This window comes from Sminthopsis crassicaudata, chromosome 1, assembly GCF_048593235.1.
Source record: "Sminthopsis crassicaudata isolate SCR6 chromosome 1, ASM4859323v1, whole genome shotgun sequence".
Lineage (NCBI taxonomy): Eukaryota > Metazoa > Chordata > Mammalia > Dasyuromorphia > Dasyuridae > Sminthopsis > Sminthopsis crassicaudata.
In genome coordinates, this window is record NC_133617.1 from 590,251,216 (window position 1) to 590,268,772 (window position 17,557).

General features: G+C 32.5%; 1 protein-coding gene across 11 annotated transcripts in view; it reads right to left on the reverse strand.

Moving 5' to 3' along the window:
• Window positions 1-17,557, reverse strand: part of ERBIN (erbb2 interacting protein) — a 167,034-nt gene that overhangs the window by 92,777 nt on the left and 56,700 nt on the right. For all 11 annotated transcript variants that reach the window (XM_074282385.1, XM_074282389.1, XM_074282387.1 and 8 more), the window contains exons 3-4: window positions 9,003-9,059; window positions 1,369-1,566 (exon numbers count right to left, since the gene is read on the reverse strand). In XM_074282385.1, coding sequence (XP_074138486.1) covers window positions 1,369-1,557 — 189 coding nt within the window. In that variant the 5' untranslated portion in view covers window positions 1,558-1,566; window positions 9,003-9,059. The remainder of the gene's footprint in view (window positions 1-1,368; window positions 1,567-9,002; window positions 9,060-17,557) is intronic.

Here is a 17,557-nt window from a genome sequence, read left to right on the forward strand (position 1 = left end):
TGGGATGATGCTTTTTATTTGAACTCATCTGCAATACAAAATTGGAATGCTAAGTTTGGGAACAGCAAGTTTCAATATGGCTAGAATACGTACATTGTCAAGGAAAGTAATAATATGAAAGAGGTATGCAAATATAGGTTGGACATAAAGAATTCTAAATGCTAAGAGGAGAATTTTCTATTTTATCCTAGAAGCTACAAGAAAATATGACAATAAAACCTGAGCCCTGAAAAAATTATTTTGACAACTGTGTGGAAGATGAATCAGAAAAGACAGATTGGAAGCAGAGAAGACAATCAGGTTATGGTCATTGTAAAGGCCAGAGGTGAGAGGAGTCTAAACAGGAGAAATGGACTTAATAGAAAAAAGATATGGTTATAAAATTGACAAGACTTCACAAATAATAAAATGTATAAATTTAGAAAGAAAAGAGTCAAAGAATACAATGAAGTCACAATCAAAGGTCAACAGAAAGAAGAGGTCCCTATAACAGAAATAAGTTTGAAGGAGTAACAGGTTTTAGGATGTATTATTTTAGACAATTTTGGACTTTCTGGTATCCAGATGAAGGGGTTTAGCAGCCACTTGGCAATATTGTACTTGGATTTAAGGAGATTGATGAGAACTGAACTTTTAAGTCATGAGCAGAGGAATAATAATAAGAGGAATAATAAGATCATCAAAAGAGGAATGTAGAGAGAAAAAAATAGAGGGTTCAGAACAGTAATTATGTGGACCATCCAAGTGGGACAGAAAATGGATTATGATTACAGAAGCTCAAGAGATTGAGTGATCAGGAAGGCAGGATGAAAAATCAAGAGAGAGTATTTTCACAGAAGTTAGAGTGGAAGCAGAAAGAAAGGAGTGTGGGTTAATCAACACTGTCTAAAGAAATTCAAAAGGACTGAATAAGAAAAAGACAGATTTAGCAATGAAAGAATAAGGTGAAATGAAGAAAAGAACCAAAATTTAAGAAAACATAAGATCAATTTTGCAGTAAAAAAGTTTAACAGTAGCATCCTATCAATTTAAAATTAAATGATGTCCAACATTCTAACAATTCAACTGCATCAAGAAATAATACATTTCCATAATGACCACAAGGAGTAAGAATGGTGCTAAACTGCAGATTTCCAGGTCATTTGTAAAGTAATTTGTAAAGTAAATTCTTCAAAAAAAAAAAAAACAGCAATAACAAAAAATAGTTTTTCTAAAGTCTTCTAGTATACTTTAAAGATATATTAAAAAAATATATAGTAAACTCTAAATCCAAATGGTAATTATAGCATTATGGACATTATTGTATTGCTATTCTCAAAAAGGCATAAAGTAACCAAAGTTGAATCAGAAAATAAAATAAAAACATACCTTAGGAAGTTCTTCAATCTGATTAGCATCTAAATAGAGTTCTTCCAAGGTTTTTTCAAAAGTGAAAATTTCCTTGGGCACTTGTTCCAAACTGCAATGAGAGTAATCAAGAGTGGTGATTGGTTCTTCTTCTCCTCGAAGACAACGACATGGCACCAACCGCACAAACAAACTTCGCTTTGTAGTCATTTTCAGGCACTGTAAAATTCAACACAAAAGTAAATTTTAAAATGAGACTGAAAATATCTTCTACAAATTAGTGCCTCATTAGGGTGAAAGTGAAGAAGCACTGTTTCCAGGCAAGGTTCTTTTTTTTGGATCCTTTTATCAGTATGGTGACGTCTATAGATCTCTCTGGAGAATGATTTTAAATAAGAAAAATACTTACAAATTACAAATTTACAAAGGAACTAGTTATATCAATATAGTTATCTAAATGTCTTTAAGTAATATTTTATATATACAGAGACCTCATGAAATCAACTTGTGGACTGCTTTAATATTTGTAGATTTAAGCTACAGCAACTCAAGAAAGACATGGAAAAGTTACAATATATGTCAGTGGGGAAAATAACTGCATTCCTGAAAAGAAGTCTTTGGAATGAGGTAAACTGAAAAACAAATTCTTGCTTAGAATTAAAAAGTAAACAATTACCAATAAATTATTACACCAAAACCCAATAAAATGGAATGCAAATGACTCCTGATCAAATTCTTATCTAGTGAATTTTATATAAAATTCAAGCTTTAACCCACTTTTTATTATTATATTTTTATTAATAGTTTTTATTTATCAGATATATGCATGGGTAATTTTACAACATTGACAATTGCCAAACCTCTTGTTCTAATTTTTCCCCTCCTTCTCCCCCCACCTAGATGGCAGATTGACTAATACATGTTCAATATGTTAAAGTATAAATTAAATACAATATATGTATACATGTCCAAACAGTTGTTTTGCTGTACAAAAAGAAATGGACTTTGAAATAGTGTACAATTAGCCTGTGAAGGAAATCCAAAATGCAGGTGGACAAAATTAGAGGGATTGGGAATTATATGTAGTGGTTCATAGTCATCTCCCAGAGTTCTTTTGCTGGGTGTAGCTGGTTCAGTTCATTACTGCTCTATTGGAACTGATTTGGTTCATCTCATTGCTGAAAATGGCCACATCCATCAGAATTGATCTTCATACAGTATTGTTGTTGAAGTATACAACGATCTCCTGGTCCTACTCATTTCACTCAGTTCATGTAAGTCTCTCCAGGCCTTTCTGAAATCATCCTATTGGTCATTTCTTACAGAACAATAATATTCCATAATATTCATATACCACAATTTATTCAGCCATTCTCTAATTGATGGGCATCCACGTAGTTTCCAGTTTCTGGCCACTACAAAGAGGGCTGCCACAAACATTCTTGCACATACAGATCCTTTTCCCTTCTTTAAGATCTCTTTGGGATATAAGCCCAGTAGTAACACTGCTGAGTCAAAGGGTATGCATAGTTTGATAACTTTTTGAGCATAGTTCCAAATTGCTCTCCAGAATGGCTGGATGTATTCACAATTCCACCAACAATGTATCATGTCCCAGTTTTCCCACATCCCCTCCAACATTCGGCATTATCTTTCCCTGTCATTATAGCCAATCTGACAGGTGTATAATGATATCTCAGAGTTGTCTTAATTTGCATTTCTCTGATTAATAATGACTTGGAGCATATTTTCATATGATTAGAAATAGTTTCAATTTCTTCATCTGAGAATTGTCTGTTCATATCCTTTGACCATTTATTATTTGGAGATTGGTTTGATTTCTTATAAATTAGAGTCAATTCTCTATATATTTTGGAAATGAGGCCTTTATCAGAACTTTTGTTTTCCCAGTCTAACCCATTTTTAGAGCAATCAATACTTTAAAATGTTCTGTTAATAAATAAATATATATTTTTTAAAAAGGGATAAATTTTGAAACACTCATATCTTTAAAATAGCTGATTATCATGGTGACTTGAATGGTATTTTAATTGTGTCTATTCTAGGTATAATTGAAATTTATTATAAAATTGCATTTTATATGAACGAGAGGCATTGTAGAAAGAGTGAGACTGCCTTAGAAATTGGAAGACCTGGGTTCAAAATCCTATTTCTGGTACATGCTAATTATATGATCATAGGCCTAGTGAGTCATAACTACTCAATGTCTTAGAAATAACTCACTAAAGCTACAAGTTATATATGACTTGCCAATTTTGCACCAGTATATGGAAAATTTCTATAACAAGACACTGAAAATAAAAATCAGAAATCATCAGAAATAATAAAAATAACCTTTACAAATTTATATGAATAAATAGACAGTACAAAATAACATTCTTTTTTTAAAAATACAATCAATGTGAGAGTATACTTGGTAAGACTAGGCAATGTTTTGTTACTTTTAATGAAAAAAGTGAAAGAGAAAATTAATGCTTCTACCAAAAACTAAAATAAAAGTTACTTAAAAAAAAGAAAAAGTAATGACCAAATGGAGGCTATTAGGAGGTTATTACAATAATTCAGAAAAAGAGATAATAAGATCCTATACTAGAGTAGTGGCTGTATGAATAGAAAGAAAGGATGGATGTGAGAAGTATAGAAATGGAAGCAAGTGATTAAATCCTGAGGGCAAAAAAGATAGACTCAAAGTTGATTCCAAGTTTGCAAGCTTCAACAGAAATAGCAAAGTCCTGAAGAAAAATAAGGTTTGGAGATTAATGACAGTTCTATGTTAAACGTGTTAAATTTAAGGTTCCTACATGACATCCAGATGAACATGTAAGAAGCCAATACTACAGAACTACAGTTCAAGATTACAGAAACATCTAAGATGGTACATCCCCCTCAACTAAATAAATTATTCCTTATAATCATTAATCAAAAAGCACAATTATTCCATATGATTAAAACAAAATAGTTTTCTATGGAATATCACCAGTGAAAAGCTGACAGTTTTCTTGAATCTTTAACAAAAACATTCTCAAGATATATTCAGATTACTAAAGGCAAGTGAAATGAGCAGAACCAGGAGATCATCATATACTTCAACAACAACCCTGTATGATGATCAATTATGATGGATGTGGTTCTCTTCAATAATGAGATGATCCAAACCAGTTCCAATTGTTCAGTAATGAAGAGAATCAGCTATACCCAGAAAGAGAACTATGGGAAATAAGTGTGGACCACAACAGAGCATTTCCACTCTTTTTGTTATTGTTTGCTTGCATTTTTGTTTTCCTTCTCAGGTTTTTTTATCTTCTTTCTAGATCCTATCTTTCTTGTGCAGCAAGATAACTGTATAAACATTGTATACATATATTGTGTTTAACATATATTTTAACATATTTAATGTATATTGGACTACCTGCCATCTAGGGGAGGGGGTGGAGGGAAGGAGGGGAAAAGGTGGAACAGAAGGTTTTGCAAAGGTCAATATTGAAAATTATCTATGCATATATCTTGTAAATAAAAAGCTATATAAAAAAAGATGCATTCAGATTATCTTAAAGAACTTAAAATAGGAAAGCAGGAATTTAAGTACTTACTAATTTTTAAAATCAGAGTAAAATGAGTAATTTCTCACAGATTCCTAGTACTTTCCTCTCCCCTATGTACCTTAAAATTTGACTTTCTATGTATCTCAAATTATGTCATCTTCAACATATATCCCTCTTTTCACACATAGATAAGTCCAAATCTTCTCCCCATCTGATCTCTGTTAGCTTTTGATTTCCCTACTGTACATACTGATTTATAGCAACTCAACTTTCTTAGAAAATAATAAAAATGTTTGTCAATGTTGTTTTTTAAAATTCATTTTCCATTTTTGGCATCAACAATATATTTAAACAGATCAGGTTAAAACTTTAGTAAAAATAATTTTTTTTTTAATTTGCATGAATAGATATTATAAAGGCAAGGGGAAAAGTCACTTTCCATATCCAAAAACTAATATTATATCTTACTTTTATAAAGATTTTAGATCAATAAGGACTGGATTGAAATCCTAATCTAGCTGCCAGAAGTAGGCAAGTCACTTAAAAGTTCTCTCATCTGTAAAATTTTTGCTGTTGTTCAGTCATATTAGAATCTTTGTAACATCATTTAGGTTTTCTTGGTGAAGACACAGTGATTTTGCCATTTCCTTCTCTAGATCACTTTACAGATGAGGAAACAGAGACACCCAGGATTAAGTGGCTTAACTAGGATCACACAACTAGTAAGTTGTTGAGGTCAAATTCCAACTCAAGTCTTCCTGATTCCAGGCCTGACGACATGCCATCAGGCAGTAAAATAATACCTATAATATTTTTATGGTTAGTCTGCTTCAAAGATCAAATAAAAGAATATATATATATATGTATATATATATATATATATATATATATATATATATGCATACATACATACAGTGTTTAGAAAAGTTTAAAACCTTATATAAAATCAGCTGTTACTAAAATTCAGCATTGCATAGTTTTCAAAGCACCTTCATATTCTATATCTCATTCATTTTGGTCCCAACAACAGCCTCGTTGTATATTTGTAGAACTAGTATATTTATAGATCAGCGTATTGTTTGTTCTCTAAGATGCTTTCATAATTTAATAAATAATCATTATGTACCTAAACAGAAGAGAGGTATGTGACCAGAACAGAGAAGGGGGAAAGGATGTAAAGATAGATTTCTTTAAAGAAAATCTGGTTTTTTACTTCCCCCTGCTGGTGGCAGCAGAGAGCTGAGCAGAGCAACACTGAGCTTTCAAATTGAATTTCCTTAAAAACCAGAAACAAAAAATCCATCTTGCTCTAACCATAGCGGTTTTATCAGCTAAGTTAAATACAATGTTATATGTTTTCTTTAATATTGGAATATTTGTGTGTATATGGCTAAAGAAGATGAGATGTGGTAATCTATCCTTTTTTCATTATACAGAAGTACCTCATTTCTCATTCTTGTTTATTAAGCAAATATCACAACAATATATTCAGTTATACAATTTTACTTGAAGATGCACTTGTAAGAAGTTTACTGTCTTAATCCTAACTTATGTTGCATTTCTGTTTGTCAAACAAAAGTTTTGAGCAACCAGCTTGCAACTCATTTCATATGTATGTTTCAAAAGAACAGCAGTTCTCAAGTGATATATTAGCTACCATTGAGAACCACTTCATCCTTTAATGTTCACTTAAACCATAGCACATTGTCTACAATTTTTTTTTCTTTTTCTGAGGCTGGGGTTAAGTGACTTGTCCAGGGTCACACAGCTAGGAAGTGTTGTGTCTGAGACCACATTTGAACTCTGGTCTTCCTGAATTCAGGGCTGATGCTCTATCCACTGCGCCACCTAGCTGCCCCTACTATTTTTTAAGTAACTTACATTCTTGTAAGAATACAAGTTCATAGAGATCATTATTGATCACAAAATAGAAGATTTTGATTACATCAAACTAAAAAGTTTCTGTACAAATAATACTAATGCAAACAAGATTAGAAGGGAAGTAACAAATTGGGAAAATATTTTTAAAAACAAAGGTTCTGACAAAGGTCTCATTTCCAAAATATATAGAGAACTGACCCTAATTTATAAGAAACCGAACCATTCTCCAATTGATAAATGGTCAAAAGATATGAACAGACAATTCTCAGAGGAAGAAATTGAAACGATATCCACTCACATGAAAGAGTGTTCCAAATCACTACTGATCAGAGAAATGCAAATTAAGACCACTCTGAGATACCACTACACACCTGTCAGATTGGCTAAGATGACAGGAACAAATAATGATAAATGTTGGAGGGGATGTGGGGAAATTGGGACACTAATACATTGCTGGTGGAGTTGCAAAAGAATCCAGCCATTCTGGAGAGCAATCTGGAATTATGCCCAAAAAGTTATCAAACTGTGCATACCCTTTGACCCAGCAGCGCTACTACTGGGATTATATCCCAAAGAAATACTAAAGAGCGGAAAGAGACATATATGTGCCAAAATGTTTGTGGCAGCTCTTTTTGTTGTAGCTAGAAACTGGAAGATGAATGGATGTCCATCGGTTGGAGAATGGTTGGGTAAATTGTGGTATATGAAGGTTATGGAATATTATTGCTCTGTAAGAAATGACCAGCAGGAGGAATACAGAGAGGCCTGGAGAGACTTAAATCAACTGATGCTGAGTGAAATGAGCAGAACCAGAAGATCACTGTACACTTCAACAACAATACTGTATGAGGATGTATTCTGATGGAAGTGGAAATCTTCAACATAAAGAAGATCCAACTCACTTCCAGTTGATCAATGATGGACAGAGGTAGCTACACCCAGAGAAGAAACACTGGGAAGTGAATGTAAATTGTTAGCACTAATATCTGTCTGCCCAGGTTGTATGTACCTTCGGATTCTAATGTTTATTGTGCAACAAGAAAATGATATTCACACACATGTATTGTACCTAGACTATATTGTAACACATGTAAAATGTATGGGATTGCCTGTCATCGGGGGGAGGGAATAAAGGGAGAGGGGGTAATTTGGAAAAATGAATACAAGGGATAATATTATAAAAATATATATATATAATAAAAAAAATTTAAAAAAAAAAGAATACAAGTTCATAAAATCTGAAAACATTATTATTATCCTCATTTTTATAATTGACATACAAAAAAGGATCAAATAGGGACTTTATGAAAATCACATAAAGTTAGCAAATAGAAGAGCTAAAATAATACATCATAAAGGAATATATATACAAACACATAAAAACTACTTATTGATTTATAAACTGCAGCATGCAGTCATGAAAAATTACATGGTTAGGGTGGGCACTATAGCCAGCTCTGCCACTATATAGTTGTTTGAAGATGGGTAAATATTTATATCATCTGTAAAATTAAGAGGTTGAATTAAAATTAAATTAGACTTTGGAGATTATCTAACATTCTATAATCTTTCAAGTCATTTTCACTATGAGTGGGTACAGAGCTTTTCAAAATCTATAGCTTCATTTTGGCACTGACCTACTCTTTTTACACCCTACTCAAATTCTTCGAATTAGGATGCTAAAATACTGACAATTCAGGAATTCTAAGGGGAGGGGAAGCAAGGAAAGAAATAAGCTAGATTTATGGATTTTAAAAGGTTTCCATTAATTGTACTTAAAAGGGCTTATTTGCTTACTCTTAAAACTGAACATTATGTAATTTTGATTTTTCTTGATGAAATATTTATGGAATGGATAATTTGTTATTCTAAAAAATAATCCATATTTTCTAAAATTAACTTCTATGATAAAGTCTTCTTTCTACTGTATATTTACTCAAGTAAAAAAAGTATTCAGTATTTCTTTAACTTTGGAATCTTTATGGGAAAATGTTATACAGAAACAACATTGTGAGATAAGTGGTAAAAATTCTTAAGGCACTGAGCTTCATGAGAAGAACTTAGTTATTAAAGTTTGAGTATTAACAGGTACATGAAGATTGTTTTCTAATTATTATGAATCCATTCATCTGTGAAATATAAAATATTCTTTTAAATTTATATTCATTACAATTTGTTATTGATGTTTCAAATGAAATTCAAGTTACTTACCACTGGATTATTGTTATCTCCCTGATGTTACTTCCCTGAGCTCTAAAAGCCAACATTCTGTAAAGAGGAAAGAAAAATAACTTTAGATTTAAGTGTAAAATCTGAAACAGTAATCATCAAAACTGATTATCAGTTAAAAACTAAAAAAATCATCAGTGGAACATATTAGGTAAACAACAAACAAAAACAAAGAAACAAAGTAGCATTTTGCTCAATACATTCAAAAGGCCCCAGCTACTAGAACAAGAACTCACTATTCTACAAAAATTAATGGGAAATGTAGAAAGTAGGAATTAGGCTACTATTTACATGATATATAAGCTTCAAATGGTTACATAATCTGGATATAAGAAGTTATACCATAAAAATATTAGGAGGAAAGAAAGATAACCCCTTTACAACCATAGATAAACATGATCTAACAAAGAATAGAGGGAATTAACTGAAAAAAGTGAAAACATAATTTAAAAAGTTCCTTGCAAACAGTCAATTAGAAGAAGAATGTTTAACTTAGAACTCTGTAGGAAGTTGGTCTGATAAAGGCCTCACAAAAAAAGGATGACAACCATTCCTTAATAGATAAATGGTCAAAGGTTGTGAATAGGCAATTGTTAAAGTAAGAAATCAAACAATCAATTTATAAAAATTACTAACAGAAATACAAATTAAAATTCCTGAGATCCCACTTCACCTTATTCCTTCTTGACATCTCTTCTGCCTTTGATACCATCAGTTACCTTCTTCTCTTTCATCTTTTAAGTTTTTGTGACAATAATGTTTCCTGATTTACTTCCAATATGTCTCTATTCTTTTTTCTCAGTCTCTTTTGCTGGTTTGTTAAGGCTCCGTCTGGAGTTCTTATCTCTCCTATCCTCTTTCATTTGGTGATCTTATCAGCTCTCATAGATTTAATTATCATTTCTAAGCAGATAATTCTCAGATTTTATAGCTCTTGACTTCCATTATCTCATATCAAAACCAAAATGGAAACCAGGTCCCTTAGATATTTTAACCTCAAAATGTACAAAACTGAATTCATTATGCTTTCCCCAAAACCATTTTCCTACCTTCCCTATTTTGCCTGAGGATACCATGATTCTCATCAAAGCTTACAACCTAGGATTATCTCTGCCTCACTTTCTTTCATTCCCCATATCCAACTGGTTGTCAAGTTTGTTGATTCTACTTTGAAACATCTCTTTCATGCTGTTCCATCTACTCCATTACTGCCACCACTCTAAGTCTTTCCCAACTCCATTCCATCCTTCTCTAAGCTAAGAAAGTGATCTTCCTAAAATACAAGTCTATTCATATCATATTCCTCTTCAATAAATCTGGTAGATTCCTATTATATCCGTGATCAAATGTGAAATCTATATTTGACTTTTAAAGTTCCTTATAATCTACTTCCTACTTTTCCTACACCTTACTACTCTATGTCCTTTGGGTTTCAGTGAAATTGGCTTCCTTACTGTTCACATAAGATATATTTTCAGACTCCAAATATTTTCATTGTCTGTCCCCCATATTCAAAATGTTCCCCCTTACCATTTCTAACTTTTGGCTTCCCTTGTTTCCTTTAACACCTATTTAAAATCCAACCCCCTGCAAGAATGCTTTCTTAGGCCCACCTAATGTTATTAGTTCCTTCCCTCCAGATAATCTTTAATTTATCCTATACATAATTTGTTTTATGAAGAGTTGTTTACATGATATCTGCCCCTCTTAGACTGTGAGCTCCTTGAGTGCAAGGGGTTTTTTGCTTTTTGCTTTTTTTTTTTTTTCCCCAGCACTTAAGTACTTGTTAACTTGAATCATTAAATTGGCAAAGATGACAAGAAAAGAAAATGAAAAATTTTGAAAGGACCATGGTAAATAGGCACACTAATGCACATTGGTTAAACTGTGAAAATGGTTTGTCATTCTGAAAAGCATTTTGAAATTTAGGCTCAGAAAGTCTTTAAACAGTGCATACCTCTCTAATGAAGTGTTATTATTATATTTCAAAAAAGAACAAAGAGCCCATCAAAGGACCCATATATACAAAAAATATTATTAGTAGTTATTTTTGTATTGACAAAGATTGGAAAATAAGGGAGTGGCAATTAATGGCTGAATAGATTATGTTATATGAATTAATGGAAACTTTGGATAGACTTAAAAGTTTTCAGCAATGTAATCACCAATCATGATTCTGGAGAATAGATAATCTATGTTAATTCACCTCCTTACATAGAGGTGATGAATTCAAAAATGAAAACAAAAAAGGTAGTAAGAAACCAATGTAATTTAATGAGTAGAAAAGTCTACATGATCAAACCTAAGTTTTAGGAGTATCCCCAGGCAGCAGAACAAATGAGAAATGTGGGGAAAGGAGCTTAATTAGGTGGCTATGCAATAATTTAGATGAGAAATGACAAGACTCTAAACTAGTGATCAGTAAGACAGATGTGAGACATGTTGTTTAGGTAATGTTACCAAGGTTTGGTGATTTACTGGTGATGTAGATTGAAGGGGAGTGAAAGGCAATGAACATTTTGGTATCCAGAAGGATGGTGATACTTATCCTCCAAAGAATCAGGGAAGTTTTGAGATAGGAAAGAGTTTATGGGGTGAGGAGTGTTAAAGAAAATTAATTCTGTTAGCATATTAAATATTAATGTACTGTCCAGTTTAAACTTAAAGTATACAAAAAGAGCCAGCCATTTCATTAACTCCTGATAACAGAAAGGATAAGTCTGGTAGCCTGAAACAACTGGAGGCACCCCCCACTAAATCCACCACCAATATTGTTAGTTCCTTAGGAGCAGAAAACACTAGTCTGCATAAGGAAGGATGCACCAGTCCAAGTTGGAAACCAAGCAGGTCAATGAAGATGGTTAGATTAGGCTGTAAAAAGTCCCTAAACATTCTTTTTTTTTTTTTTTTTTTTTTTTTTTTCTGAAGCTGGGGTTAAGTGACTTGCCCAGGGTCACACAGCTAGGAAGTGTTAAGTGTCTGAGACCAGATTTGAACTCCAGTCTTCCTGAATTCAGGGCTGGTGCTCTATACATTGCACTACCTGGCTGCCCCGTCCCTAAACATTCAATCTAAATAAGGAGACCCATTACCAAAAGATTAAAAATACTGAAGAAGTACTATTCTCTCTCTCTCTCTCTCACACACACACACACAGAGCAATAAATAATTTTTAAAAGTACTAATGTATAGGGCACAGAATTACAGAATGCAAACACTATAAAGTAGTATTTATTAAAATATCTGGCACTATCTAAAAAATAAAAAATATGATTAATAAAACAACTTGTGAATAAAATACAGAATTGAGTATGACATAATAGTTAAAACAGGGACAATGACTACTAAAATAAAGATTCCCCATTCAACTTTATGGCTAGGTTTTTGTTTTGTTTGTTTTATAATGGCTAATTGTAGTTTAATACTTATGATCTTCCTTTTCCTCCTGATCAGGTGAGCAATATTATGGCATAAATTATAAATCAAAAAGCCTTAGGTTTGAATCCTGACTTTACTGCTGTTACCATATACTACTGTGACTTGTGGGCAAATTTGTTAACTTTTCTATGAGATAAAAATTTTCTAAACTTGTAAGGATTAAATGAGAGGAGGATAAATAAGAATATGAAAAGCACCTCATGATGACAGATTAATGTGGGCTATGATTCTTATTAGTTATGACTGGTTCACAAATACTAAGGGGAAGTTATGATAGGCATATAGATTTTTCTGAATTAACCAAGGAAGAAAGAGCTGAGAGTGAAAGAAAGGATACCTATACAGAGCTAAAAAAAAAAAAAAAAAAGAGAGAGAGAGAGAGAGAGATAGAGAGAGAGAGAGAGAGAGAGAGAGAGAGAGAGAGAGAGAGAGATTGACTTGAGCAGCATTAAGCTATAGCTGATGACAAACTGACTGTATCAGTTCATTACTCTGACCACCAGGTGGGTCTGTGTACCTAAAAACAATAGGTCATTTTATTTCCAGTTTTCAGAAAGGGTTAAGATGTAAATAATGAAAAATTTTATTATGAAGCAAGAGAAAGGAGGAAAAGACAGCCAAGTAGCAGTAAACTCTCTTCATTTTTAAGTGCTTCTATTAATGTTCATTTTGCTTAATTTCCAGAGAAATCCAGTATTAATTAAATTATTTTGTTTCCTAAAATGGGAAGTTGGTTTCTACAGATGCCACATGATAGTGGATAGAAGTTTGAATACTATTGCTGCTACTTACCACTTTTTATGACCTTAGGCAAATAATTTAACCTCTCAAGCCACAGTCCTTTCAGCTATAAATAAAAGACTGTACTAAGTAACCTAGTACAGTGACCTACATTGATATTTTATATTTGTTAATAGGTTTGTCAATTATCTCTATGATCCTTTCTCATGTCAAAATCTATTATGCCAGAAGTATTAATAAAGATTCCTCTATAACAATATTTCCCCAGCAAATTATTTTGGAAACCTGAGTATTTTTTAAAATAATCTTAAGACTAGTTGGGGCAGCTAGGTGGAGCAGTGGATAGAGCACCAGCCTTGAATTCATGAAGACCCGAATTCAAATATGGTATCAGACACTTAATACTTCCTAGCTGTGTGACCCTGGGCAAATCACTTAACCCCAGCCTCAGGGGGGAAAAAAAAAAAAAAAGACTAGTTGCAAAATATTTTACTTTAAATTGTTGCAACATTGTCTATGACACAAGTCAAAATACTAATTTGAACATTAAATAGAAAAGATGTTATTTCACTATATCACAATTGCTTCTTGGTCACTCATCTTCTAGATAATCAAACTATTAAAGCATTGTTTTAAAACAGATTAGGAAAGAAGTAAAAGCAACTACTTAACTTCTTATTTTTGTTTCATCTGTTTTTATTTAAAATAAAACAAAGTATCAAAATCTTTTTCCCTGAATAGCATTTGCATAAGCTTCATAACCAAAAGATAAAAGTGGCTCATCAAAAAATATTTAGCAATTTATTCTTATATTATTTCTATCAACATAGCCATAGTCATTCAGTCTCTGGTAGATAGGCAGCTCCGTGGCTCTATTAGAAGTATCAGGAAGACCTAAATGCAAATTCTGTTTATGATACCAGTTTTGTGACTCTGGGCAAATCACTTAACAGCTATCTGGATCAATTTCCCCATCTATAAAATGGAAATAATAATAACTATTATATATATATAATTATTATCTACATAATTTACATAACATATATTATTATTTTAATTAATTTGATAATTAAAATAATTATTAATATACACTATTATATATAATAAAATAACCCTATTTTCCAGGGTTGTTGTGACTTTACACTTCCTTTCTCTCCTCCATCCCATCCCTTCAGACACAACTATATTATAATGGTCTTCCTGCTGTTCTTCACACAGTACCCTCCACTTCCTATTTCCATGCCATTCAATGCAATTGTCTTATTTATTCCTCAAAATGTAATGCTTTACCTCTCTCCTCCATTCTGCCTCTTCACATGCCTAATATAGTTCAAAAGTCAGTTCAGGCACTGCTATCTACATGAAGCTTTTTCCCAGTCACCAAGTTCCCTCTTCCACAAAAATATCTTTTGTTTAAATTCCTTTATGTTCAGTGCAGATATTTTTGTTCTTGTATCCTCCTGTGCCTAACAAAATACCTGGTATCTAATACATGCTTATTGACTGAAAAGAACAAAGGAAATTTAATGAAGTAGAAATGTGTCTTAGGAAATGATGAAGCACAATATGTAGACAGTTTTAAATACAGAGGATCAGGAGCACACAGTACAGGAAACGACATCTCAAGAGTTGAGAGAGTAGAACTTAGAACTTCATCAAAGTAGAAAAATATTATTTCTGCCTTCAAAAACTCACTCAAAATTAGTTTCTCCCCCCCTACTTGATACCTCAAACTGTTCTGTTGTTTGATTTTCTCTTCCATTGCTTTGCTCTTTATACAAGAAATGGCCCTTCTCTTTTCCAAGGTCAATACTCTCTTTGATTCCACATTCTCCTATCTTCTCTAGGATCTAGTCCCTTTAAACATTCCCCTTAATTTCTGAATTAGCCAGGAAGAAAAGATTAAGAGTGGAAGAATAGCTATTTTAAGAAAAAGAAATTGATTCAATTGGAATTAAGCAATATGGGTGGGTGACAAAATTAGTGTTAGAATCAGAGAAAATGTTAACATTTATTAAGTAACCATGTAAGAAGACACTGTGTTGTATCATGTACAGCTCTTATTTATAGATAAGAGAGTGTTTGAAGCATGAAGGACAACCAGTGAGGAAAATATAATGGAATGTTTGCTTTGAGGGAAACCGAGATCACTATCAGTGGACTGCAGAAGGGCCATTAGAAGGGAAGGAGATATGGTCAGACTTGTATTTTAGGAAGCTCACGCAGGTAGCGGAAGACTGGAGTGAAAAGACCCAAGACATGTCAATTCACCAAAAAGCTACTTACTTAATAGCTCAGGCATGAGGTGATGGGGAGCTTAACCCAGAATCCTGGAAGTGTCAAAAGCAAGAAAGGTTTATAAGTGATATTGCAAAGGAAGAAGAATCCAGAAGCCTTGGAAATCAATTGGATCGGGGTAGGACAGATGAGGGAGGAATAAGGGGTTCTCAGAAGCGAAATTAAGAGAAGTCAAGATGACATAAAGGTTACAAGCCTAGATGACTGAGAGAATGCTGGTATCCTCTCCATAATAGTGAAGTTTGGAAGAGGGGAGAGTTTGAAGGAAAGATAATGAGTTCTATTTTGGACATATTGAGTGCAATATGTCCACTAGGTATTACAGTTCAAGATGTCCAACAAATAATTGGAAATATAAGATTGAAAAGCAGGAGAGGTTAAGACTATATACAATGGTCTGAAAAGATATGTCTCAAAAGTTTTGTGTCGAGTTCTTTTTTTCTCTATCTTAAAAATGTCATCCATTACTATTAGTTCAAAAAGTATCTCTGTGAAGATAACTTCCAAATCTATATGCATCAATACTAGTACTGCATTACTACATACCTGTTGGACATCTCCAACTGAGCTCTCATCAGCATCTTAAAATAGATACCTTTGAGAAACAGAACTCATCATCTTCCTCCCCTCCCCATTCATGTCTTAGTTTCTGATTTTCTATTTATAGCACCATGATGTTTTGGTCAAATCTTCAGAATCTTTTACTCAAACTAGATTCTTCTCCTTCACTCACCAAATTACACAAAAAGTTGCCAATCTTGTCAATTCTATCTACACAAAATCTCTTGATATTTATTTCAAAACATTTCACCAGTATCCCTTTACTCCTAATTGAGTACCCCTGTATTCCTATTTGGTATTTCTCTTTCTAGTATCTTCCTTCTCTTTACCAAGCTGCCAAAATAATTTTCCTAAAAAATAACCATATGAATTTTGTAATTCAAAAAACTTTGGTGACTCTCTATTTTATCTATGGTAAAATATAAACTCCTTGAACTCTCATTCAAAGACTTCCAAAATCTGGTTTTCAACTACTTTTCCAGACATTTGATACATTCTTATGTTTCAGCTAGGTAACTAGTGTCTGAATCTGGAATTCTTTTTCCCATCTTGGTGACTATTCACTAATTCTCCTTCAGAGTATGAATTAGACTCCCTCTTTACCTGAACCTCTTAATTTAAAATTTCCCAAATCCAAAAATGGATGGGGAGGGGTGGAAGTGGGTGAGGGTAAGGAAGGATGTTAGCTCAACAGCAGATTTATATAAGAAATTTAAAAATTAAATATTTACCTGAATATTTAAAATACAAAATTAGGTTAGAACAATATTGATGTGCTAGCTTATATAAAAACGTATACAAATTAAAAGAGAAAGATCTGAAAAAGATGACAAAAAGCAGAAACAAGACAATGTTAGAGAAACTACAGGAAAATAGTCATACTTAGGCACTATTGATAAAACTGTGATTTTCAACTTTCTGGGGAAAAAAAAAAACTTGGTAATTATTCAAGGAAAGTTGATAAACGTTGTCCCCAAAATCCCACTATTGGATACCCTAGGAGTTATAACTGGCAGAAAAAATCCTGTACAACAAAAAATATTTGAAGTAATATTATTTGTAGAAACAAAACATTGAAAAAATAGGTACTTGATGATTAGAAATACCTAATCTCTAGTTTATAAACAGAATATTATTGTCCTATTAAAAAAATAAGAGGCAATTGAACTCAAATTAATTTCCATGAACAATCTTAGTTCCAAAGAACAGAAAATGAAATGTATGTCTTGTCTCATGGTAGATAGAAAGAGTAATATTGTGGGAGACAACTGTCATATGAGCTATTAGACTCAGATGCTTTGTCATAAAGTTTATATAAAATTTTCCCCCTGTTTTCTGTTTTCAGGAAGCATAGGTGGAGAGTGGACAGGGGTTGACTGGACTCTGGCAACCTAATATCAGTGATTTTGATGCAAAAATAAAAAATGTATCAATAAAATATTTTTCAAAAGAAAAATATTTACAAAAAATGATTATAAAGCTTGACATAAAATATAAAT